This window comes from Sorex araneus, chromosome 1 (genome assembly GCF_027595985.1).
Source record: "Sorex araneus isolate mSorAra2 chromosome 1, mSorAra2.pri, whole genome shotgun sequence".
In the NCBI taxonomy this organism is placed as follows: Eukaryota; Metazoa; Chordata; class Mammalia; order Eulipotyphla; family Soricidae; genus Sorex; species Sorex araneus.
The window spans coordinates 224,209,666-224,235,654 of NC_073302.1; the positions used below are offsets into that span (position 1 = coordinate 224,209,666).

The window sequence follows — 25,989 nt, forward strand, 5'->3', positions numbered from 1 at the left end:
TGGGACGGTATCTGTCCAGTGTGGGTGGATGTGAAGACGTGGGGCCTGGAAAGTGACCCATTCCAGATGACTGTGGGCTCATATCACCCCGATTGTGGGTCTCGGCACAACTGGCGGGCACTGCACTCCTCGGGGCCTCAGAGCTGCCCCCACTGCATCCCTGCTCACCCCAGCGGGCACCACCCTTCCCCCTCGCATCACAACAAATCCTACTTTTTAACCAAAATTTAAAAAAATAGAAAACTAAAGGGTGAACAGACTACATGTGCCTGACAAGAGTGGCATTTCAGAGATGTTGGTGTTGGAGAGGAAGGTCCATTTGGGAACCCTGTTTTTTTTTGCTTTTTGGGTCACACCCGGTGATGCTCAGGGGTTACTCCTGGCTCTGCACTTAGGAATTACCCCTGGCGGTGCTCAGGGGACCATAGGGATGCTGGGAATCAAACCCGGGTCTGCCGAGTGTGACGCAAATGCCCTACCCACTGTGCTATCGCTCCAGCCCCCAAGGAACCCTTTTTTCCCTAAGTCTTTAAAGTTCAAATTGGGCTATTTATTTTGGGGGACAGGATGGGGTGGTTTGGGCCACACCCAGCAGTGCTCAGGGCTTACTCCTGGCTCTGTACTCAGGGATCACTCTTGGTAAGGCTCGGGGGGCCACATGTGGTGCCAGGGATCGAACTGCAGAAGGCAGTTAAAAGGCATGCCAGGTGTCTTTAAAATATTGGTTATAATGTAATATTTAAAAATTGGTTTGTCAGTTTTTGCTGCATACTAAACCTCCCTCGTACTAAATAGCTTAAAAGAGTAGTCACTTAATTCTGCTGGTAATTCTGCGGGTTGGCAGAGTGTGGTTCTTCTGGTCTGGACCAGTTCAGCTGATGTTTCCTGGGTCGCTCTGGTCAGCTGGTAGCTTAGCTGGTGACTGAGTGATCTGAGATGATCTAAAACAATCTCATTCAAGTTTCTTTTCTAAAAAATAATTTCTCTCTCCCCCTCGCCCACCACTTCATATTGGTGTGATGATTCAAGGTCGCACACTTCTTGTCTTGGTGCTGCCAGGTGACAAACAGTGGCCCACCAGGTTCTTATTTGCAGATAGCCTTTCTACTTACAAGGCAGGCACTTTCTTCCTGAACTGTCCCCAATTTCTTACTGTTGCATAGGCCCTTGATTGTCCTCACACAGCTTCACCCTACAGCATGCTTAGCTCAGAATTCACTTGGTTTTAGTCTTGTCAGCATAGCAAGAAAGTGCATGCTTGGATGTGTAAGCAATTTTCATGTCCACTTGATTAATATCCCATTGCTAAATCGAGTCACATAACCATACCTGTAATCAGTGCAGCATCAGACTGTCTGTTGAAGAGGCATGAGAAGGAAAATCATGCCGCCTTTGGCGAATAGTATGCAGTATGGAGATGAGTAGTTTTATGCCAATAAATTTGAAAATGTAGAAGCTCAGCGTTTTCTGGCAGAAAAAAATATAAATTCACTCAAGAAGAAATGGAAGGCCTAAGGCAAACTAAAAAGTAATTAAGGAAGTCATTTATGTTCAGAAACATTCAATGAACATTTCAGCCTTGTTACATGGTTTCAGAGAAGGTAAAGCTGGTCATACTTTTTGTAACTCATTTATTGAGGCTATAAAACCCTGTTGCAAAGAACTGGGCAAGATCTCATGAAAAATGTGTGCAGAAACAAGCTTGCAAATCAGTTTCACCTAGGAGCTTAGGTTAATAAAGAATACTAGCAAGATGAACCCATTCATGAAGATGTATTTTTAAATTGCAGGAAGGGTCTATCCCAGGACTTGGCAAGGTTATAAGTTTAATGTTGCAAGATTTTAAGTTTAACAGACAAATCGGTTTACCACACTTATAAATGACATGTTAAAATTATATGTCCATTTCCATACATGCAAAAGAAGTAAAAAATTGATATAATTAAGCACTCAGTTATGCTTTAAAACAGGCAAAAGAAAAATGCATCAAATTAGAAATAGAAGGAAACTTTCTTACCATTCTAATGATGTCTATCCAAAAGAGATGGTAAACATGACACAGGATGGTAAATACTATGCCTGAATTGAATATCTGTGTGCATAGGAAATTTTAGTTGTATTTATACTTTGATTGGATTGAACTGGGAACTAGAAGAGGTCTGGAGGAATGGCATCTGAAGGCCTCTGCAAGGTTGATTATTCAAGCTCTGGAAAAATTAGAAGGAAAACAATGAAAATAGAATAGGGCCAGGTTACAGATTATTTTTGCTTTATAGCTATTAAGTAAACTTCTTAAACTTTATTATTGGATGAATTCTGAGTATATTAAAAATAACAAGTACAATGCATGGATTTTGAAATTCAGGATTGCAAGAACAGTACAGAAATCACTCTACACCATCATTCCACTTACCTCAGTTACTGTTTTTCTATTTTTGCCTTATTCTTTCTAATTTCTATATGTATAATATAATTTTAAATATATATAGATATTTTTATTTTACAAAAAACAATTTTTTTTCTTTTTGGGTCACACCTGGCAGTGCTCAGGGTTTATGCCTGGCTCTGCACTTAGGAATTACTCCTGGTGCCGAGGCGGGGGGTCGGGAGGGGACCATATGGGATGCTGGGAGTCAAACCTGAGTGGGCCACATGCAAGGCAAACACCCTACCCACTGTGCTCCAGCCCCAGATATATTTATTTATTTATTTATTTATTTATTTATTTATTTACTCTTTTTGGGTCACACCTGGCGATGCTCAGGGGTTACTCCTGGCTCTGCACTCAGCACTCAGGAATCACCCCTGGCGATGCTCAGGGGAACATATGGGATGCTGGGAATCGAACCCGGGTTGACTGCGTGCAAGGCAAACGCCCTACCCGCTGTGCTATTGCTATTTAAATTGATGGCATGGTTCTTTGTTACCTACTATGTACTTTTCCATGTAATAGCAGTATATTTGCCAAATTAACATAGACAAATTCCTGCTAAGCCATAGATGCAATTGTATCTGGCTATCTGTTCTCAATAAAGTCCTCTATAAATCCAAGATGCAACCCAGGATTAGATAGTACAGTTTTGTTCCCATTTTGTCCTTCAGGTTGATAGTAGTTGCTCATCTTTATTTTTTTGAAGTGTGCAGACTAATTTTTTTCATAGAATGGCAAATTTGGGTTTATCGGAGTTTTCTCAAATTGTCATTGTTAGTAATAGACTAGCGGTAATAATAATAGTATTTTGGCCAAAAGTATCACAGAAATAATGTTTTTTTTACAGTGCTTTGGGCCATAAATCTCATACCATTGATTTATCCTTTTTTGATGATATTTATCACTTGGTCAAGAGACTGTCTGCCAGGTTTCCCAACTATACTTTAATAAGTGTTTTGCAAGGAGCCTCTTGAGACTACGTAAAATATCTATATGTGAATTTTATTATTTGTGAGATGTGTTTATTTTATCCTAGTACATAATTGAATAGTAACCAGAATATGTTGTGATGTAAGTGGAAATTAGTAATCTGTCACTGGCACTGTCATCCCGTTGTTTGTCGATTTACTCGAGTGGGCACCACTAACGTCTATTCCTCCCAGCCCTGAGATTTCAGCAGTCTCTCCTTACTTGTCTTTCCCAGTGATGGGAGGCTCCTTAAGGGTCAGGGGAATGAGACCTATCATTACTGGTTTTGGCATATTGAATACATCACGGGTAGCTTGCCGGGCTGGGGTGGGGGGAGGTGGGGTGTGTGTGTGTGTGTGTGTGTGTGTGTGTGTGTGTGTGTGTGTGTGTGTGTGTATTGCTATTATAACATTAGTTTTGAAAATCTGGGAAATGTATTAAGAAAAAATTATTTTTACAGCTATTAAGTTATTACAGTTATTAAGTAATATATATACATACACAAACACACACACATATGTATATATATATACATATATATATATACATATTTATATTCCCCACTAATGTGTTTGAAAAACCCTGGGAGCTGGGGGATAGTTCAGTGAAACCTAGTCATGAGCAACTTTGTAACTGTGTATCTCTTGGTGATTCAATAAAAAGAGAAAAATAATTTTAAACTACAATGAAGTATTGGACTGAAGCAATAGCACAGTGGATAGGGCGTTTGCCTTGCACAACCTGGGTTCGATTATTCTGTCCCTCTCGGAGAGCCCGGCAAGCTACCAAGAGTTATCCCTCCCACACGACAGAGCCTGGCAAGCTACCCGTGATGTATTGGATATGCCAAAAACAGTAACAACAAGTCTCATAATGGCAACGTTACTGGTGCCCGCTCGAGCAAATCAATGGGCAACGGGATGACAGTGACAGTGATGTATATAATGGAGAGTAACATATATATATTACTCTGATTTGTTGCCTGTCTAAACTCCATCAGATATGATGGTAATTATGGAAAATGGGTAGGAAGTGTCTTATAATGTGTCTTCTAGGACTCCGGTAGTGGAGGTCGGCCACTGGGTCTGGGTCCCTTGGGGCGGGGAGGGTTCTCACTCGCCCCCCTCTGGGGCGCCCTGAGTGAAAACAGCCTGGCGTGGAGTCCTCGGACTACTAATCTAATGGCATAATATGATCAGTTTGTTTAACTGTGCTCATACAGAGCATAAATGTAGCTGTAGAGATAAATCAGTGTGCTTCAGATGCAGATGTATTTCTAGTTTTAACTATTTTGACTTAATACGAAATGAATACCTCTTTAATCACTTTATAGTCAGGTACCTGTGTAAGTGTTCTTTAAAAGACTGTTTAGATAGTATCCCTCTGTATGCTTTGGGGGGTGGGGTGACTTCCCAAGCTGACTGGGCAGTACGGGGCCCCTCCCAGGGCCCAGCAGCCCAGTGCTAGTGTCTGAGGCTGCTCTGCTGCTCGGCCTTGCAGTACCGGGAATCACCCACCTGGGCAGGGGCCAGCACCCACTGATCCTCACGGGCTCCTAGCCTGCCCCAGGGATGCACTAGAGGGCTATGTGTGGTGCAGGGGATCCCCTCAGCCCCAGTATTGTCTCTCCAGCCCAGGAATCGTGTGAAGAATTTCAATCCATGTTGAAAGCAGATCGATGACTTACAGGGTAATCAAATAATGAGTTTCCATTCTACTCATTCCCAGTAAGGCTGGTAAACCAGTGGTTTTCAACCTTAGTACATCTGTGGGCCTCACAGACCAGCTGTGGAGTACCACTGCTTTCTGTTAGGTGAGGTAGACCAGTGGTTCTACATCTTCTTTCTACCTGTGGACCAGTGCCAGCCTGTGGGCCTAAGATGAAATCAGCTGACACCTTAACCATTTGAGCATTGAACTCTTTCCTATTAACTTGTTTGTTTGTTTTTCTTTTTGTTTTTTTTTTATAAATTATTTCAGGTAGCCATTAACAAGAAGTAAATTAACCTACTAGTTGAAATGTATTTGCTGCAATTTTATAATGATTTTTTAATAATTTTTATAATGAATTTTTATAATGGATCACCAAATTAAAATCTTTGTGAAGAACTATATTCATCAAATGGCCAATAAATTGTGTGTGTGTGTAAAAACAGGATTCTGGTTAACTTACCAGAGCCATAATATGTAGAATGCACATTTAATTCATATTGTCCTTTTATAGGAGATATTAGATACTTCATGACATCTTAGCTATTCATTGGTTATCTTTCAGAACAAAAGAGATGAACATTTACTGAAAAAAAGAAATGTTCCCCAGGAAGAGAGTTTGGAAGATTCAGATGTTGATGCTGATTTTAAAGCAGTAAGTTTTCTTGTTTCTAAAAAAAGGAAACTTTTTATAAAAGTAATATTTTTAATAACTGAAAGATTTCATTTTAATGTAAGGACAGTTTTATTACAATCTCTTTGCTAAACTATCTCTTTTTCTCTTTAAGCAAAATGTAACACTAGAAGCTATATTGCAGGTATGTTATTAATTGAATATCCTCATTGAAGTATTTTGAAGTGAATTTTGGGAAAAAAACATTCTGAACTTTGCGTTTGGTGTTGCAGAATGCCACGAGTGACAACGCAGTGGTCCAGCTCAGCGCCGTGCAGGCTGCGAGGTGAACACCGCTCTGTCCAGAGTGCAGCTTGCTGTGCCTGGGATGTCTCACGGCTTACGTTTGTGACATTGTTGTTTGTGTTCATGGTTGGAAAACTATAGCAATTAATTTTTAGTATTTCTTTTTATAGAAAGCTATTATCCAGTGACAGAAATCCACCCATTGATGACCTAATAAAATCTGGGATTTTACCAATTCTAGTCAAATGTCTAGAAAGGGATGATAAGTAAGTATTAATTCTTTTCCCTCTTCATTTTTTTTATAACTAATTAAAATTTAGGATTGTTATTTTAGCCAGTGAGTTTGACTTGGTTTTGCATGTATTGTAGTCTTCAATTGTCATGTATTTTAGTATAATTCTCTTACTCATGATTCTTATTCATGTCATGAATAATTTTTTTATTTACGATAAAAATGTTTTTTATTTTATGAAGCTTATGTTTCAGAAGAAGCTAGAAAAAGTTTGGTTTCTGTTTACTGACGGTTCTGACTTTTCTCACATACTTATTGATTTTGTTAGGGTGGGTTTTTTTTTATTCATATTTTAGAACAACTCAAATAGTATTTGAGTCACTCTTTGCTTATGAGGCTATATATAGATTAACCTCATGACTAAGTCAACATGAATGGTTTCCAGAACTGAGCCGCACTCTTACCCTGGAAACGTTTCAGCTGATCCCCTGAGCCTCTGTGAAGTCTCTAACAGAACTCCATCGCTGGGTCACACCAGTTATCCAGTGCTGTTTTTTCATTTGTGGCAAAGTAAAAATCAGGGGGAGAGTTATGCATACCCAGAATGAAAAAGGGAAAAACACTTCTTGGGATTATTTTTTAATTTTATTTATTTATTTATTTTAGGTGCTGGTCCACTTTCTGTTGATGTTCAGAAATAGTAGTATTTAAAATTATCTTAAACCTTATAAATTTGAATTAATTGGGGAGAATATGAGTTTGAACTCTAAAATACTTCAAATTCTGGTTTTGCATTCGAGAGCATTTAGACTGATCTAAGGAGTATTCCGCATACTGTTAGCCGAGATTTTAGCTGACTAGGCTAGGCCAGTGGCATGTTGCTGCTGCACCAAGGTTTCTAGTTCCCTTATGTGCTACAACTAGTCCTCCTTGTACAACAAGCCTTTTAGCACTTGTTTTTTTTTTTTTTTTTAAAAAAGACAGGAAGAAAAACCAACGTATTTTCCATAACAAGATTGACCTAAGTAAAAGTTGTGTTTTAGCTGTTTTAAAATTCTGTTCTGTCTCCCCTTTTGCTGAAGTTTCCTTTTGTTCTTGGTCTGCTTTGCTCCTCTTGTTTCCCTGTGACCTTTGGCACAGGCTTTACTGTGGGTATCAGAGACAGAAAATATGCCTAAGTATCTATAGCCCTGTGTAATGACACTCCACAGTAAAATATCGAGTTGTTGGTGATTTGAATCAGATGTTATGAGTTGTTCTATGAAATTATGGTATAATATAAAAGACCATAAATTTTGGATCCAGGTAGACCTGGTTTGAATCCCATGTTCTCTTCGGACCAAATCCAAAGTGGCTTTGGGCCTCAGATACCTGATATGTAAAATTTTGGCAGTCATAGAGGAATCGTAATGGTATATAAGAAAACATTTCACACAGCAGGAATTGTGAAATAGGTGTTCATTTGTTATTGTTTACACTAATGATTTTTTTAAAGATTTTTTCCCGTTTTTTTCACATATCTTAGACTATTTTCCTTGGCTTCATAATTTAACTTTATGTCTTTTTGTTTCCCTTTTTAAGGGCCTCATCTTTAGTATTTTGCCAAAGCACTTAGACTAGCAGATCTTACTTTCTGCTCCCCTTCATGGGCGACACATCTCTTCTCATCCTTTCTGCTTTTATTTCCCCTCTGCCTCTGATAGTCTTTTCCCCACCCCTCTTCCCAACACACACACACACACACACACACACACTCTCTCTCTCTCTCTCTCTCTTTCTCTCTCTCTCTCTTTTTGACAAAATACTTGCCAAAATGATCCACTTTCTCATGTCCATCTTTCCCACCTTTCTGCTTCCTCTATGTCCGAGAATAGCATGTTCTGAAATACTTTACCCTTTTGCAACTTTCTAGCCTTTTGGTACTAACAACTTTATTTTCTCAGTTTATATCATTTTTCTTGTTGTTCCCCAACCTTTGACCCCCTAGTTTTACTTAATACTACTGCTTGCCCACTTGGTATTCTATTACAGGCATGCATAGCCTTTCAGTAACCTGTTCTCAGTTGATGTCGATATTTTTTTTTCTTTTTACATCCTCTACAGTACCTGAAACCTTTATAAATCTTTTTGCCTACTATCCTCTTCCGAGATCTATTTGTGAGTCTTTGGATCATGGCCGTGAATGAGCTTACATGGGGCCAGAGGCAGTCTGTAGGCGTGCCTGCCAGGCTCAGAAGAACAGGGAGGTGGGGGCAGATCCGACGTTCCCAACCCTCTTCAAGCCTGGAGATTTCAGTCACAAAACCTGCGTACCTGAGTATATCTCATTCACTCATGGATGAGGCTCATCCATGCTTGTGGAGATGAGCCTTGAGCATGACACGGATTGGGTTCCAGAAGTTTTCAGCTGTCGGGGCTCTGTTGGGGCAGGTGGTGGGCTCACCCACCCCCCTTTGGAGTGCCCTGGGTGAGGCTCATCTTGGCCAACTGTTGATACCAACATTATTCACTTTACTCCCCTTTTTCAGTAATGCTGTATATACAGCATATATGTGTATATATTATATATATATATGTAGCCAAACAAATTTCAAGATTTTTTAATTTCCAATTTTTATTTTATTCCCCCTTTTATTAGTATTCCATATATATAACTACAGGATAATTATTAAACCTGAAATTTGAGTCCTATTTCTTGCCTCCCCACCCCAGCAAACTCAGGCACTTACACTTAAACAAACATGCACCCTTAGGTAGCCTATTTCTTTCTCTTAAAATTTTTGCAAATATCTTTGTCTTCAGTTCTCTCCGTCTACTCCTTATCAATAAAAAACATAATAATCTCTCCACCCATGGTAATTTTATTATTTCCAGCTGTGTTGCTGTTCTTACTCATCTTTTAAAAATTTGTTAGGGCCATGGGGCTGGAGCAATGGCACAGCGGGTAGGGCGTTTGCCTTGCATGCGGCTGACCCGGGTTCAATTCCCAGCATCCCATATGGTCCCCTGAGCACCGCCAGGGGTGACTCCTGAGTGCAGAGCCAGGAGTAACCCCTGTGCATCGCCGGGTGTGACCCAAAAACCAAAAAATTAAAAAATTAGGACCAGAGGAATAGTAGAGCAGGTAAGGCGTTTGCCTTGCATGCACCTGAACCAGGTTCTATCCCAGCATCCCATGTGGTCCCATAAGCCTCATCAGGAGTAATCTGGGAGTAAGTCCTGAGCACCTGGGTGTGACCCAAAAACCAAAAGAAGATTTTAAAAAATTAGTTCAGTTTTTACTTACTTTCTTAGATCTTCCATCACTGTTCAAATTATAATGATCTTGTCTTTGGACAAAATTATACATCCTTGTAATATCTATAGTATATAAGTTTTAATGATCTTCAAGATCCTTTAGTTGATATCGCAGTGACTACTCTAAGATAACAGCAATAATGCTGTCAGTGTAAGAAATATTTAAGAGATGGACATGACATCAGTTAGAGATGTCTGTGGGAAAGGAAGAGGTCAAGGAAAACAAGAACAGACGAAACGTTGCAGTCTGCAGTAACTGGCTCTAAGGGTCAGTGGAGGGCTGGAGAGAGAGTGTAGCCAGTACAGCACCTGGCTGGCACCTGGCTGGCTCAGGTTGATCTTCAGCACCCGTATGGCCCCACAGGCCTCACTGAGCACAGAGCCAAGAGCAAACTCTGGGCACTACAGGGTATGGCCCTAAAACAGAAACAGACCCCCGAAAGGGGCTAATGAGTCTTAAGTGGAATATTGTCAGATATTGATCAGATGCACCTAAAGAATAAGGTAAAGACAGCCATACAGATTTGGAGGGGGGTCATACATACACTTGACTGATTTTGTATCTGAAAAGATGTTTATTATTGATATTATTTTGATTTTTACAGCCCTTCGTTACAGTTTGAAGCTGCTTGGGCGTTAACTAATATAGCATCTGGAACTTCTGCACAGACTCAAGCTGTCGTACAGTCTAGTGAGTAAAGTCGCTTTCTGTACTTTCCTGGACTCCTTTTTTAATGCAAGTTTTATAAAAATTAAATTTTGTCTTGCAACATTTTAAACCTGGTCATCCAAACTCTGAAACACTTAACTGATTTCTTGGAGGGCCGTGTGTGCATGTGTGTGTTGAGGGAAATAGAATCCAGACCTTACACATACAAGATAATTGTGTTGCAGTACATCTCTGGCTTGCATATAATTTACTTTTGACAGTTGATACCTTTTCTAGGCATCAACTATATTACTATATTGTTGTTACTAAAAAGAGAATGACCTGTGTCGTTTTGGGGTGGAGATTCTCTCCTGATAGTAACTGTTTGGGGGCCCGCAGCCAGCCATACTCAGTCCTTATTCCTAGCTCTGCGCTCAGGGGTCACCTCCAGTGATGCCTAGGGGACCATATTCGGTGTCAGAATTGAAATAGGGTCAGTCGTGTATAAGGCAAGACTCTTAGCCCTGTAGAGAATAACTACTGAGAGTAACGTGAATTTCTGATTCTTATTCCTCTGAGATGTTGATAACTTATGCCTTTTATCTCATAGGTTGGTATTTGTAAAATTTTGTCTGCCTCAAGTTGAACTATACTACTAGTGTCATAACCCAAAATTGGAATAAAAAAAAGAAACAACCCTTTGAGAACATTAGATATTAGTAAATTCTCAAACTGGAACACTTAACTGAATTATGTGGTACTCAAGATGATTTTTAAATAGTACATGATATATCAATAAGTTAAATTGTCAGGTTGCAAGGATATTACTTCCCATTTTCTCTGAAATACTTCAATAACATCAAAAAGGATGTTCCTTGTAACATAGTAGTTATTACAAACAAGGGAGCAGGGTTTTTTATTAGGGACTAGCTAGTACAATTTTTTTTAGCAAAGTTTCCATGAAACATTTACCTTTTGTTTATCTTTTATTTGTGGTGATACTTATTTTCTATTTATAGAATTGGTTAAAAAATTAAATTACCCTCACACCTTGCTGATGTAAAGTGGTGTAATCTCTTTAGAAAGAAAATTATCAAAAGGTTAATCATAAAATTACCATTTGACCCAATAATTGCACTCATAATTGAAACCAAGAGATACTGAAAAAGTCCACACAAAGATCTGGATGCAAATGTGCATAGCAATATTATTTGCAGTTGTCCCAAAGTGAAAATAACCCAGTGTTCATGAATTCATGAGTGAATGAAGTGAAATGTAAAGTGGAATACTGAAGAGTGAAATACTGACCGAGCTACAGGGGTAAAACTCAAGATAATTTTGCTAAAAGATGCTACTGATGAAAGACACCAACCACGCACATACACAGAACATATATTTTGCAGTTAATTTATAGGAAGTGTTCATAATTCATCATTCTTCATCACTACTGTCATACTGTTCATCAGTTTGCTCGAGCAGGCACCAGAAACATCTTCCGTCCCTGTCACGTGCTAGTGTAGCCCAGGGGTTCTTTTAGGATCAGGGGAATGAGGACCGTTGTTGTTACTGTTTTTGGTATATCGAGTACGCCATGGGTAGCTTGCCAGGCTCTGCCGTGCGGGCGGGATACCCTCGGTAGCTTGTCGGGATCTCAGAGAAATGGAGGCTTTTGCAGCGGCCTCTAATCGTCTTTACAGGTGTTCCCAATCTGCCAAATGTAAGCTTTTGGTCGACTGGCATGTTGCAAGGATCTGCACACTGACAAACACACACCTGCCTCCGTCTCTGGGCAGCACCTGGGACATCTGCGGTCTCAGGTTGATCTCCTTGAGGTTGATGGAGCAGCTGGCAGAGCAGGACCCTATCTCAGAGTGTCTGTGCCAGGTTGAACACCTGTGCCGAGTCCCAGGTCGCGGTGGTTGGCTGACAGCACCCCACAGTGGATGATCCACTGCGCACTGCCGCCAGTTTTATGTCTGACGCACTGCAACTCGGCCTGGCCAGGGCAGGGCGCAATACTGCGGCCAATGCTGCAGTTTCTCCATGTCCCGCCAATGGCATTCTGTCAGAATCTTGCAAAACAACCAGTGATGTCCATCAGGAATCACACGTAGAGTTCCAGCAAAGATCAAGCGTAGAGTTTCATGCCTGCCATGCTGAGCCGCACGTTGTCTAAGGCCAGATGATGAGCTGGGTTTGGGAGAGGGGTTCGGGTGGCATCGGTGGCATCTTGAAAAAATTGTAAAATTTTTTGGTTGCCTAGTTCTGGTGGGCTGGAGCAGGTAGGGCCTTTGCCTTGCACATGGCCGACTCAGGTTCGATTCATTCTCCCCTCTCAGAGAGCCCGGCAATCTACCAAGAGTATCTCGCTCGCACTGCAGAGCCTGGCAAGCTACCCGTGGCGTATTTGATATGCCAAAAACAGCAACAACAAGTCTCACAATGGAGACGGTACTGGTGCCCACTCGAATCAAATCGATGAGCAGTGGGATGTCACTGATTCAGTGATAGTTCTCCAAAGTAGGTGGTAGGATTACCATGGGAGTGGCATTTTTTTTGGAAGTGATAGAAATATAAAATTAAGGACCATAGTGAAGGGAGTTAAGGCTCTGACCTTGCATGCAGCCAACCCTGGTTTGATTCCTGGCAGCACATATGGTTCCCTGAGCCCAGCTAAGAGTAATCCTTGAGCACAGAGCCAGCTGTATGCCCTGAACACTGCTTGCTGTGACCCCAAAACAGCAGACAAAAAAAGTAGAAGAGATTTCAGTGAATATTACATACCCCAGTATAAATACCAACAATCATTGAATTGTACACTTAGATAACTTTATTAATTTAGATTTCAATAAAGGTGAATCAACAACTTAAATGCTAAGTAAATAATATTGGTATTACAGAAATAGAGCAAAAATATCTTAGAAGTAGTACACAATTGATTGAAATTTAAGAAAAATTTAAGAAAAAGTGGTATAGCTTATGCTTAATTACCTATTCAGGAATGAGTAGGATACCAATATTTTAGAATCTGAGGGACAGTTATGTTTTACTTTTCACATGCCACATATTAGTATGTAAAGAGTAATAATTTTAATAAACTATTTAAAAGTATAAAACAAGTCTGATATGAATATTATCAGTTTTTTATTTCATATCAGCAACTGAGATCATACAGACTGAGTAACTCCACACTCAGATTTCCTTGGCACAGTAAACCAATGTAAGGAGAGCAGCAGACTACAGATTCACAAAAAACTGTCGCATTCCTTTATCCAGTCAACAAGCTAGAAGAAAAAGAAATCAAAAGAATAACCCATTTACAACTGTATCTAAAAGCATCAAATACTAAGGAAACAACAAGGAATGTTAAAAGAAGACGACTTAAACATTGAAAAGCATGTCACTGAAAAAAAGAATCATAGAAGACACATAAAAGGGAGAAATATTCCATGTTTGTTAGAAGAATTATAATTATTAAGATGACCATCTTACCCAAAGCATTCTGTGGAGCCAGTGAAGGACTTATGAACATTTCAGTGGCCGCCTCTAAGGACCTGGGACAGATATTAGTAAAATGTGTATGAAACTACAAAATTCTTCAGAATGCCAGTGATACTCCGAGTAAAAAAAAGATAGAAGCAACATATTCCCTGACATAAACTATACTATAACATTGAGGCTGGAGAGATAGCACAGCGGGTAGGGCGTTTGCCTTGCACGTGGCCGACCGGAGTTCAAATCCCAGCATCCCATATGGTCCCCTGAGCATGGCCAGGGGTAATTCCTGAGTGCAGAGCCAGGAGTAACCCCTGTGCATCGCCAGGTGTGACCCAAAAAGCAAAAAAATAAATAAATAAACTATACTATAACACAGTAGTCATCAAGACTGGATGGTACTGCAGTCAAAGCCCAGTCAGAGCAACAAAATAGAATTGAGGACCCAGAAGTTAACCCTTAGATATAAGGATAGATACAAGACAGAGTAGCTAGGAGCATTAAGTGGAACGAGGAAGCCTCTTTAGAAAGTGATTTTAAGAAAGCAGTCAACCACATGGAGAAAAGGAAGCTGCATCCCTCTTTCACCATATACAAAAGTTAATTCAAAGTGATTTACACCAAGGAAACAGCAGAACTCTTCATAATATTGACTTCAGAGGCATCTTCAATGATTCTACTATATTAGCAGAGAAAGCAAAGGCAAAAATTAAAGAAGGCACAATCAAATTAAAAAATTTCTGCACAGCAAAAGAAAGTCTGGTTATGTTTTTAAGTTTCTTAGCAATAAATAAAGAAAAAACCTAAATAATAAACCCTACATATAATCAATGAAAAACTATGATTATATTTGACCATCCCTCTAAAAAAATTTTTTCTTCCATTCAAAGCACTCTGCTAAATGGAAGAAAATATTTGTACACCATGCATCTCTCAGATATTCTGAATTTCTGATGTGGAAAGCACTCATAACTCAACAGCAATAGAAAGACAAATCACCCCATCAAAAAATTGGGAGAGGAGCTGAACGAACACTTCCTTAAAGAAGATAGGTGATCAGCAGACATATGAAAAACATGTTCATGTCGACAGATTATTAGGGAAATGCAAATCATGAGGTACCCCAGTGAAGTAGCCTGTCTCCAGGAGACTGGAAGTATCCAGTGCTGTCAGAGTTGCCTCATTCACTGGTGGGAATGTTGCCGGGTTCATTCCCTGTAGGAGAAAACATGAAGGCAGAGTGAAAATTGTCAAAACTCTCCTGTTTGTCATCAACCCCTGCCTTCCCATCACCTATTAAAAATAGAACTAACATATGGGTCGGCAATGCCACTCCTTGGCGTCTACCTCAAGATTAATTTGAAAAGATAAATGCACATCTGTGTTCATTTTGACACTGTTCACGAGCAGGAAACAATTCAAGTGTTCGGTGCCAGCCGAGAGAGTAAAGACGCTGTAGCACACATATACACAGTGGAATACTACTCAGCTGTAAGGAAAGATGAAATCCTACCTTTCACTGCAACTTGGATGGAGATAGAAGGTGTCTGGTTAAGTGCAAAAGGTTAGGGGCTAGAGCTAGAGCACAGGGAGTAGGGCGTTCGCCTTGCACGCGACCGACCTGGGTTCCACCCCAGCATTTGATATGGTCCCCAAAGCACCACCAGGAGTAATTCCTGAGTGCAGAGCCAGGAGTATCCCCTGTGCACCTCCAGGTGTGACTCAAAAAGAAAAAAGAAAAGGTTAGAGGGAAAAGGATAATTATGGTTCGATTAAAAGAATGGACAATACTGAATGAAAGCAAACCCTTGGAAACAGAACTGAGGTTACCAAGTTGGGGTGGGGGCAGGGAAATAGAAAGAGTTGGGGTCAACGTCTGTAAGAAAATAAATAAAACAAGAAACAGATTACACTTGCAGCAGAAACTTTTTATGCATTAAAAAGAAATGCCGTGCAGCTGTCTCAGTTTTCTTTTATTTTTTCAAAACTGATTGACTGTTAAGTGAATCAGGCAGTCAGTTTAATGATACAGCAGCAGCTTTTAGGTCCTGTCAATAGGCTTGTTACTTGAATGTTACTAGGGGAAAATACTAAATTTTATTTTGTGGGAGTAAAGATGTTTGTCACAGTTATTCATTTAGTGATTGATAATTGGACAGTGAGTGTGCCAGGCTTGGTATATTTTCACGGGGGTGAAGTTAAATTCTGAAAATTGAGGAACATTTCACGCTATAAATACTCGTTTTTCTTCCTTTTAGATGCCGTACCTCTTTTTTTGAGACTTCTCCACTCACCACATCAGAATGTTTGTGAACAAGCAGTATGGGCTTTGGGAAACATTATAGGTAAGTTGGCATTTAAGTTTGAAAAGACTCCAATTAAGAATCTTAATTAACTTTTTTCCTACATTGGCATAGCCATTACACCCTATGTTTCCTCTGATTTTAATGGGAGTTAACTCTTTTCTTACCGTGTGGAAATACTAACTTAAGATGACATTTCTTTGAAATGGGTACTCAATTTGCTTTCAAGATGAGTAGGATAAATTGGTGTTCCCCAAATCAGAGTCTGGAGGAACCCCAGCCGAGTGCCCCTGACCCTCGGTGAGGAAACATAGTGCATCCGCGTCCCCACATGAGCCATGACATACATTTCAGACTTTCTCATCCTGAATGTAATTTTTTTTTAAATACAATTTTCATTTCTGTAGGTGATGGTCCTCAATGTAGAGATTATGTCATATCACTGGGAGTTGTCAAACCTCTTCTGTCCTTCATCAATCCCTCCATCCCCATCACCTTCCTTCGGAACGTCACATGGGTCATTGTCAATCTCTGCAGGAATAAGGACCCCCCACCGCCTATGGAGACAGTTCAGGAGGTAAATGAAGAATTACAAAGGCCAGATGGTATATTTTCCCAATGTTTCTGCTTTAGATTTTCATGCACAGGCAATGAAATAGCACATATCTTAATTTTACTGCAGGTATGAGATTTTTTTAAGATTATAGTATTTAGTTTGGCACCCAATTTGAGTATTTCTATGGCATCTGAAAGAACTTGACAGCCCACTCTAACTCCTATTTTTAGTGGCTATTTTCATAAAAATTAAACAAAAATATAAAAGGATAAAATAAAATCTCACATTTTTATTATTGTTTAATGTTCAGACATTACTGTTTTAAATGCTAAAAAACAAAAAACAGGTGTGGATTGTAATAGATAAAACTACTGTACTTATCGTATGCACTGGCTCTTGAGTAAATTAGCATTGACTAAATTTGAAATTTCTCTTAAATACTGAGAAAAGCTAGTATTCTTAAAATTGTGACTCTTTGTGTTAAATTCATTTTAACAAAGTAATGGCTTTAAAATTTATACCTAATTATATATGGCTCTGGGTATTTTAAGTTTAAAAAATTCTTTGTAACCTTTAGTCAGTTGTCTATACAGAGGGAGATTTACTAATTTGGTTCAGTCAGCATTTTTGTTCAGTTTCTACCGTTAGCTATTATGGGAAGAATACTTAGTGTAATTACTTCCTCTTCCCTGCTGCCTCCCTCCCAGATTTTTTTTTTTTTTCCTCTTGGATCACACCTGGCGATGCACAGGGTGCTCAGGAGACCATATGGGATGCTGGGAATCGAACATGGGTTGGCCGAGTACAAGGCAAACACCCTACCCGCTGAGCTATTGCTCCAGCCCCACTCCCAGATTTTTAAAAAAATTAGACCTCAGTTTTTAAAAAATAAAACTTTGTACTTCACACTTGTTGTCATTTTCTTAACTGAGTTTATGTTCAAAAACTTCAGTTTGACTCTAGTAGTTTATTAAGTAAAATCTTAATATTCACTTTAAGCAGGTAAGTAGGACCATAAATGGCAGTTTTAAGAGTAGCTTTTGTAAAGGACGTAGTGTATACTTGAATTCTTTCCATGTGAAATTATATGCTATAAAGAAGGATATGGAGAACAGTGGGGAAGGCCCAGGCCCTTTAGACGTCCTACCTGAGTTTAACCCTTGACATCTCACATGGTCCCTGAGCATTGCCAGGAATGATCTCTGAGTACAGAGTACAGAGCCAGGAGTGAGCCCCTAGCACAACCGATGTGACCAAAAAACTTTTTTAACAAAAAAAGGTATTTAAAACAAAGGTGTTTCCTTTCATGTGTATTAATCTCTACCAGACTTGTTTGAATATTTCAGTTAGAAAACTGAAATGTACTTTTGGTACTTTCAGATTGAACTTTTAATTTTCCTAATTGAGAGTCAAAGAAAAATTTAACTATGTCTTTCTTGTCCTGAAAATAGTATTTACTGTGTTCTTGTATCAAGTTAATCACTTTTACAAAGACATAGCCATCAACTCTAGTATGATTTACTGTTTATCTTCTTTCCTCAGATTTTGCCAGCGTTGTGTGTCCTCATTTACCATACAGACATAAACGTAAGTAAAGCAGAAACTTAGATTTGGGATGTTGCTCTTCACGAACTAGAAGAATTATTTATTTTTTAGGCTTTTAATAGTGTTTACATATGTCTTAATTTGTCAGCTTCCCACATGTATAGGTAGTTCTAAGAAATAAAATGAATATTAAATTAGCTTTAGGTTATCTAGCTAGCAAAAGCATTAGATTTAGAGAAGCGATCACATATGAAAACTTATTTGTATATTGCTAATGTTGTTTTAGTTTGTGTTTTTTAAAATCAGCTGCATGCAAGGCAAGTCATTTTTTAAATTATTATTATTATTTGAATTTTACATGGAACCAGACCTGGTGATGTTCAGGGCGTAAATCCCTGGATCTGTGCTCAGGGTTCAATCCTGGTGGTTCTCAGGGGACCATACTTTGTGCCTGTGATAAAAATGGGTTTGACTGCATTCAGATGCAAGTCTCTTATCCTCTGTACTATTTCTCTGGCCCATTGGTAGTATTTTTAAACATCAAAACTTGTGTTTTTTTGTTTGTTTTTTTTTGTCTTTTGCTGTGGGAGGAGGGGTGCTTTTTGGATCACACCTGCAGGTGCTCAGGGGTTACTCCTGGCTCTGCACTCTGGAATTATTCCTGGCAGGGAAATGCTGGGGATTGAAGCTGGGTCGGCCGTATGCAGGCAAATGCCCTCCCCGCTGTACTGTCGCTCCGGCCCCCTAAACATTAAAACTTGTAACATGCTAAAAAAATATTTTTTAAGCACCATATTTTAAAGTCTTATTTGATTCCTGTAATAGAGTAGATATTGAGCTGGACCAATAGCATAGTGGGGAGGGCGTTTGCCTTGCACATGGCCAACCCGGGTTCAATTCCCAGCATCCCATATGGTCCCCGAGCACCACCAGGGGTAATTCCTGAATGCAGAGCCAGGAGTAACCCCTGTGCATTGCCAGGTGTTACCCAAAAAAAAGCAAAAATAAAAATACTGTTGTCATAATTTTACAGTATAAGAGGAAACTGAGCCTCAGAGTGTAAAAAATTCAAAAGCGCACACGGGAGGGTGTGATGCGATGTGACATGTATTGTTCACAGGCTCTTGGGGTGGTTCTCTCTCTCTCTCTCTCTCTCTCTCTCTCTCTCTCTCTCTCTCTCTCTCTCTGTCTCTCTCTCAATAACCCAATGTTATCCGACATCAGAGAAATTTGAATTGATTTAAAGATTTATTGTACACAGACAAATTTTTTAGTCTAAAAATTATATGAATATATAATTCATATATGAATATTCAGTATTCTCATACATGAATATTGAACCACATTTCTTTTTTTTTTTTTTGGCTTTTTGGGTCACACCTGGCGATGCACAGGGGTTACTCCTGGCTCTGCACTCAGGAATTACCCCTGGCTGTGCTCAGGGGACCATATGGGATGCTGGGATTTGAACCCGGGTCGGCCGCGTGCAAGGCAAACGCCCCACCCGCTGTGCTATCTCTCCAGCCCCAGAACCACATTTCTATAGTTCATTTTAGGTCTCTGTTTTCTTAGCAGTCTTTGAAAGGCAACTATAGTAATGTCATACCTGTGACATATTAGCCTGAAATGCCATAAAAGTGAAGTGAAACAAGTTTATGTCTATTTACTAGTTTAGTATATTAAAATGATTTAGAAAAAGAAAATAAAATTAGGGAGATAAAATACAAAAAAATTAGTTGTTTTATTTTATACTAAATTTAATTTGAGCTTGCTGATTGCCAAGACTGAAAGGGAAATAGGTTAAATACTTGATATTTTAAGTTAAGATATTTTCCTTATGTCATATGAAATTGGTAATAGATAAAAGCTCCTGCCATTTATTAATCTTGTTGACTTGAAAAATACAGGTATCAAAGTGTAACAGTACTGTAGTTAACAGGAATAGTGAATTTTAGCAAAAGTTGTTCACATAAGCCATAAATTGTAGACTCAGAAATAAAAATGGGGGCTGGATCGATAGCACAGCAGGTAGGGTGTTTGCCTTGCACGCGGCCAACCGGGTTCGATTTCCAGCATACCATATGGTTCCCCGCCAGGGGTAATTCCTGAGTGCAGAGTCAGGAGTAACCCCTGTGCATCACCAGGTGTGACCCAAAAAGCAAATAATAATAATAATAATAATAATAATAATAAAATAAAGATAACACAAAGACCTTACTGCCTGTGAATTTAACATCCATAAGAGGCAAAAGAGTCTGGGGAATGAATTTTGTCAATAGGTCATTCTGCTGAATCTACTTTCTGTAGTATCCTTTTATCTTACCAAAGCACACTTAGAAGTTTTAGTCTCCTGTTCTGCAAATAAGGAAACTGACTCAGTAAAATAACCTAAGGCCATATAATGACATAAGATTCAGATTTAAGCCAATGACATAACTCAGATTGAAGCCAAGCCCAAGGCCAGTGCTCTTTTATACCATGATCACATAAACATACAAGAGAGTATGAAAACAAACCAGAAGAAAAAGTATAATAACAGAATGATCAGAATGCTAAAATAGAGAACAAAACCTTTTTCTCTGTAGACCAGAAAGCTTCACTGAGACAGGGATTTTAAAGTGTTTATTTAAGGGGATGGGATAGAAATGACGACATTGTGATGTTGGTGGTTGCATTCATTGTGAGCACTTACTAAGGGTTTAAAATTAAGGACTGAAAAGAATACATGCAGGGTTTGGAGAATAGCCCATTATTAACCCATAATAATGGGTTAATAGCTCATTGAATTTTCTGTGGTGTTAAATTGTAGAGTTTTAAATCTTGTGATCAGGAGTGTTGGTTTTCACTTGTAACCCATGCAGTCATTGGGGACTTTACATAGAGGAGTGATATGTTCCCATCATAGATAAATAAGTACTTTGTTCAAAAAGGCAAATGTGTGTTCAAAATATGTGGGCGCTTGCCATGTGCCTACAGTGGCCATGAGCCGCCTCCCCACCGCCAGCAGACACATGAAGGAGGAAACAGGGCCACCAATTGGTGGTCAGTTGCTATTTCTTCCACTCCGCCTCTCCATTCCAGACTTCCTCTCTTCTCCTTCTGGCCTCACTCTCCCGTCTAGTTTCACTCTTGCCTTATTCCAGTCTTACTCAGCCCCCTTTCCTGCCTCCCAGCTTTAGTTACAAGCCCAACCATCAAAGGTTGGGGTAGCAGTTACATAGGTGAGATAGCACAGTCAACATATGTAAAGCCCTTCCTTCCAGGGAAACTAGGACAAAGTCCCATCTTGCTAGGAGATCCTCTCAGGGGCAGAATTTCATCTTTCCTTAGTCCAAATCCATTTAAACAGTCATCTTAAATTTACTTCTTAATAATAGTTTTAGTTATTTTGTATGGATACCGTAAGAGATATATTAAGCTTAAAGGGTGGTTCTTCTGGGGACATTTCGCTGTGTATCCCAGACTAAGTTCTCAGACCAGTTCAGCTTGTCCTTCCCCACGGGGGTCCTGTCTCTTAATCATAAAAGTTTGCATCAAGACTGCTTTTGTGCTTTCTAGACTCCCATTTCGATGCCAGTGTAGCTTTGCTACTCACCACAAGTCCATCGCAGCCCCACGGCAGGACCTCCCTTTTGGGGGTGTTTGGAACTGCAGCCGAAGCCTGAGTCAAGTAATTATGATGGGTGCCCAGGAGTAAATATTACTCAGAGTCAATTAACTCCCAAGTTATAAGAACATAGCATTAACTGTCTTCCTGTGTTTTTACAAAAAGGACATTGCTCTAAAACATGCAAAGGGCATAAAAGAAACAGAAGAGCAATATTTCATTTGCATATACAAAATGCAAAGTCCTAGAAGAATTTGACTTTATAGGTCACAGGGTCTGACTTGGGGATAAGTGCTAACAGGTAGAGGAAGCAGAGCACAAAGGAGAAGTTCAAGGTTAAGCACAGAGAAATGGGCTGCCTCAGGAGCACTGTGATGGGGGTAATCCGGTAAACCCAAGCAGCTCCTTGCCGAGGAGGGGAGAGGGACAGAGGAGAATGATGAACCAGTGTTACCTTACAGGGAACTGTAAAAGCCATGACTTAGCAGCAGGGTGAGGGTTTGCAGTGGGGGCAGTTTAGTTGTAGGTAGGGCTATCTGCAATGTTAGTAGGTTCAAGGAAGCTGATGCAGGTCTAGACCAGAGCAGGGATAACAGGAATGACGAGGAGCAGCATTTTGGAAGTTTAAGATATAAAGTGAATAGAACTTGGACAGAAAAGGATCAGAAGAGAAGAAGGAAAATTTTGTTTGGATTCTGGTTTAGCAATCGAAATGTATAGTAATGTCTTTAATCGTCAGAAGAAATAATGCAAAAAAAGGATGAAATTGAAAGAGGAAGATGGTGAATTTATTGTAGGACAGGTGCTCATTCAGCCAATTCACCTGTTCTCCCATACAACACCCCCAGAAGAAAGGCAGGAGATTTCAGGTATTTTTTGTTTTTAAGACACTGTTGAAAATAACAAGATTGAGGAAAACTTAGGAAAAGAGCCCAGCCTCTAATTCTGTGAGTTTGAATAGTTATAGCGAAGGACTTTTTTTTTCTCTTTATTTTTTATTTCTAAGGAGGAAGCATGAGTTACGAAACAAAGAATGTAAGGGGCAAAAGGCAGATACTTACCAGGTAGCTGCTCACGCAGAGATCTTAAATATTATATTAAGATACCTTGTATATGCATATATTATACCTCCTTAAGAACCATGTATCCTTTTTATAAAGTAGATAAGGAACCAAAGAATAATGATCTGGTGTGTATTTAGGATTGGTAGCTAAGTGGAGTATAATTGATATAGGAGAAATTGGAAGTAGGAAGACAGATGGTGATTTTTATGGTATGCATGAAAGAAAAGTAAGGTCAGTACAGGCATTAAACATTAAGAATACAAAGGCAAAGAGGCGGGGGAAGAAGAGAAGTGTGTAGATGATAAATTTACTGGTTTTGATGTATTTGTAGCTGCTGATAGGAGTTAGGGGTAATATCAAGCTTTTTAACTTGCATTTTACAAGATAATACAAAAGAAAATAATAACATTGTGAAGAGGTACAAAATAGTAGAAGTGGCTTAATTCATAAGACAGTATTTAATAGAGAGTGCTGGAGAAGCTGGACTGCGTATGGGACTAATTGGGTGGTTTATGGAGCTATGTGATATATCTTTATGATGGGAGACAAAATATTGACCTAAGAACTAGAAAGAAATCTGGTCTGGTTTCAGATTTGTGTTTATTCATTTTCTTGCTATTGTGCTTCTTCCAAATGCAGTTGTTCTGAAACATTGGTTTTTCTGCTCTTTTGAAGTTATTCATTCATGTATTCATACATCAAAAACAAGCCAAGACTTTTTTTTTTCTTTTTGGGTGACATGCGGCAATGCACAGGGTTTGCTCCTGGCTCTGCACTCAGGAATTAGCTCTGGCAGTGCCCAGGGGACCAGATGGGATGCTGGGAGTTGAACCCGGGTCAGCCGTATGCAAGGCAAACGCCCTACCTGCTGTGCTATCGCTCTAGCCCCAAGCCAAGATAATTTTATATATGACATTTTGTACAAATCTAGCTTGTTTCACTGCTAGTACAGATAAAATGGATTGGTTGTAGCAGATTACTATCTGCCAAAATGTCATTGTTAGTGACACTTAAGGTAGGTGTTACTAAGTTTCTCAGACACCCTCAAACTCTCTGCCTCACTGGAAGGAATCGCAGAAAACTGTCACATGTCAATAGTGTATTATAGCAACAAGATAAAAATTAACAATCAGTAATGACAGAAGTCACAAAAGGTGTTTAGGAGAAAACAGAAGTGCGCGTCCCCGATTGTTCTGTCTTCCCCCCACTGCTGGGGTTTTGGAGCACTGTCGGCCGGGAAGCTCCCGAACTTGGCTGTCCATCGGCTTTCAGGTGGAACAGAGAGCCCACTCAGTGTCCAGCCTGCTCTAGGCCCACTGCAGCACATCTGAACCAAAGCAAAGGCCCAATGCACAGAAGAAGAAATGTTCCTTGTAAATTTGCACGGGAAGCGTGACCCCTCTGTCACAGCCCAGAGTCTCGGGTTTATATACCGCGTAATACAAGAAGTCAGAGTTCATCATGTAGCAGCGAATCAGAGGCCAGTCTTTGTTTGGAATCTGCAAGATTTGAGCACTCCAAACCTACTGTTAAAAGACAAATAAACACAGTATCTTTGGTTCCACTTTAGTTGTTGCTGAAGCATATGTGAAATAAACATTCCATGAATAACTATCTAGAAATGTTATATGTATTAGCAGTGGTTCTCGGTAATGGTGGCCTAATGCATCCTTTTTTGTCAGCATATTTACTGCAGATGGTGATAAAAATGAGTGGAGTTCTTTGATCTGAGCATATTCTTGTTGGAAGACATGTAAATTACTAGATTTTCTTTTAATTCATGTGATAGTAATTTTCCAAAACATAGTTCAAAACATTGATGAGTGTTTGTCTCCTATGGTTTGTTGAGAGATGAGCTTTGTAGCAGTCTTAATGCATTTGAAATGCATGAAGAAAAGGGGAAAAATGGCATTAGCTCAAGAAGTGGGGAAAACAAAGAAAAAAAGAAAATGTAAAATAATTGAAACAACTCAGATGAGAAAACTGCACCAAGTAAAAAAAAATTACAGACATTAAAGATACTGAGTAACTGTTGACTTGATAATGGAGATAAGGAAAGTCAACATTGATGGAAGCAGAGAAAACTAGAATGGCCCCAGAATCTCAGGCTGTAAATTTCAAAATTTTTAAAGTTTCTTTAAAGTAAAAATTTTAATGAAGTAGCTCATTATGTTAGAAAACAAAATTAAAGAAAGACTGCAAAAAGTCTTTGCAGTTTCGGGGGCCCTATGACCTCGTTCTATGACCTTTTCTCAGCTAGTATTTTGAAATCCTGTTGTTAAGATTCTGTTTAAAAAACAACTGATCTCAGCTTAAAAAAACTTCATTAATTGATTGTAATATATTTTGGTTAGAAAAACGACAGCACTCTTAAATAGCAGAGACCCACTCATGAAGAAAGTAGGTTTCATTCAGCACCTCCAGAGCCTTCCAGGGTGCGGTGCCACTGTCGTTGGCACGCAGCGTTCAGCTCTGTGGACACAGTTGTTTCTAGCAGGCATCCTTAGGGATAGGCATTTAAACCGTTTCCATTATTTATTTTTCTTTTGCAGATTATATACATAGCGTAACTGTGATGATTGTTTTCATATCATTGGAAATAATATATTCTGGTAGTTCCTAGAAGTAGGACCGTGGGTCAGAGAGCCCACAGCAGACTGGAGAGAGAGCCCCACGGTGGTGCAAGCCTGGCCTTTCCAGATCTGAGTTTTCTGCACCATCACTTCGCCTCCTGAGCAATTCTGTATAGCCCGGATGGCCCCTGGCACTGCTGGGAAGCCCAGAGGAAATAAGAAGAAAAGAAAATTGAAGAGTAAATGCTTTACCGATTTTTTTTTTTGTACCCTGATAAATTTTTTTTTCTCAGAGGCTTTGCCATTTAGCCTTCCCAGACGCTGTATACAAACATAAATTGTCCCTAGCCTTGCTTATCGAATGTGTTGCTATATTTTCAGCTATTTCCGTTCTGTAAGAAACTATCTTTATTACTTCTTGTCTTATTTTAATTAGTGGGATTTAAAACAATTGGATTTGGCTGTCATTTTTATATCTTTGCAGATAGCTGGTTCGTATTTATCATCCATTTTCAGTCAAATTTGTGGTCTGTTTTAGCTTGTAATTTATTCCCTACATGATAAGGAATAAATTGTTCATTTGTGACATATTTCAAGTATTTTCCTTACTTTTCTGAGTATGGCTATGCTTGTCTTCAG

General features: G+C 39.4%; 1 protein-coding gene across 1 annotated transcript in view; it reads left to right on the forward strand.

The window, feature by feature from the left end:
* KPNA3 (karyopherin subunit alpha 3) overlaps positions 1–25,989 on the forward strand; it is an 83,600-nt gene that overhangs the window by 40,456 nt on the left and 17,155 nt on the right. Inside the window, exons 3-10 of the mRNA XM_055142376.1 lie at positions 5,676–5,765; positions 5,899–5,928; positions 6,017–6,069; positions 6,200–6,295; positions 10,164–10,249; positions 15,961–16,047; positions 16,413–16,582; positions 18,104–18,148. Coding sequence (XP_054998351.1) covers positions 5,676–5,765; positions 5,899–5,928; positions 6,017–6,069; positions 6,200–6,295; positions 10,164–10,249; positions 15,961–16,047; positions 16,413–16,582; positions 18,104–18,148 — 657 coding nt within the window. The remainder of the gene's footprint in view (positions 1–5,675; positions 5,766–5,898; positions 5,929–6,016; positions 6,070–6,199; positions 6,296–10,163; positions 10,250–15,960; positions 16,048–16,412; positions 16,583–18,103; positions 18,149–25,989) is intronic.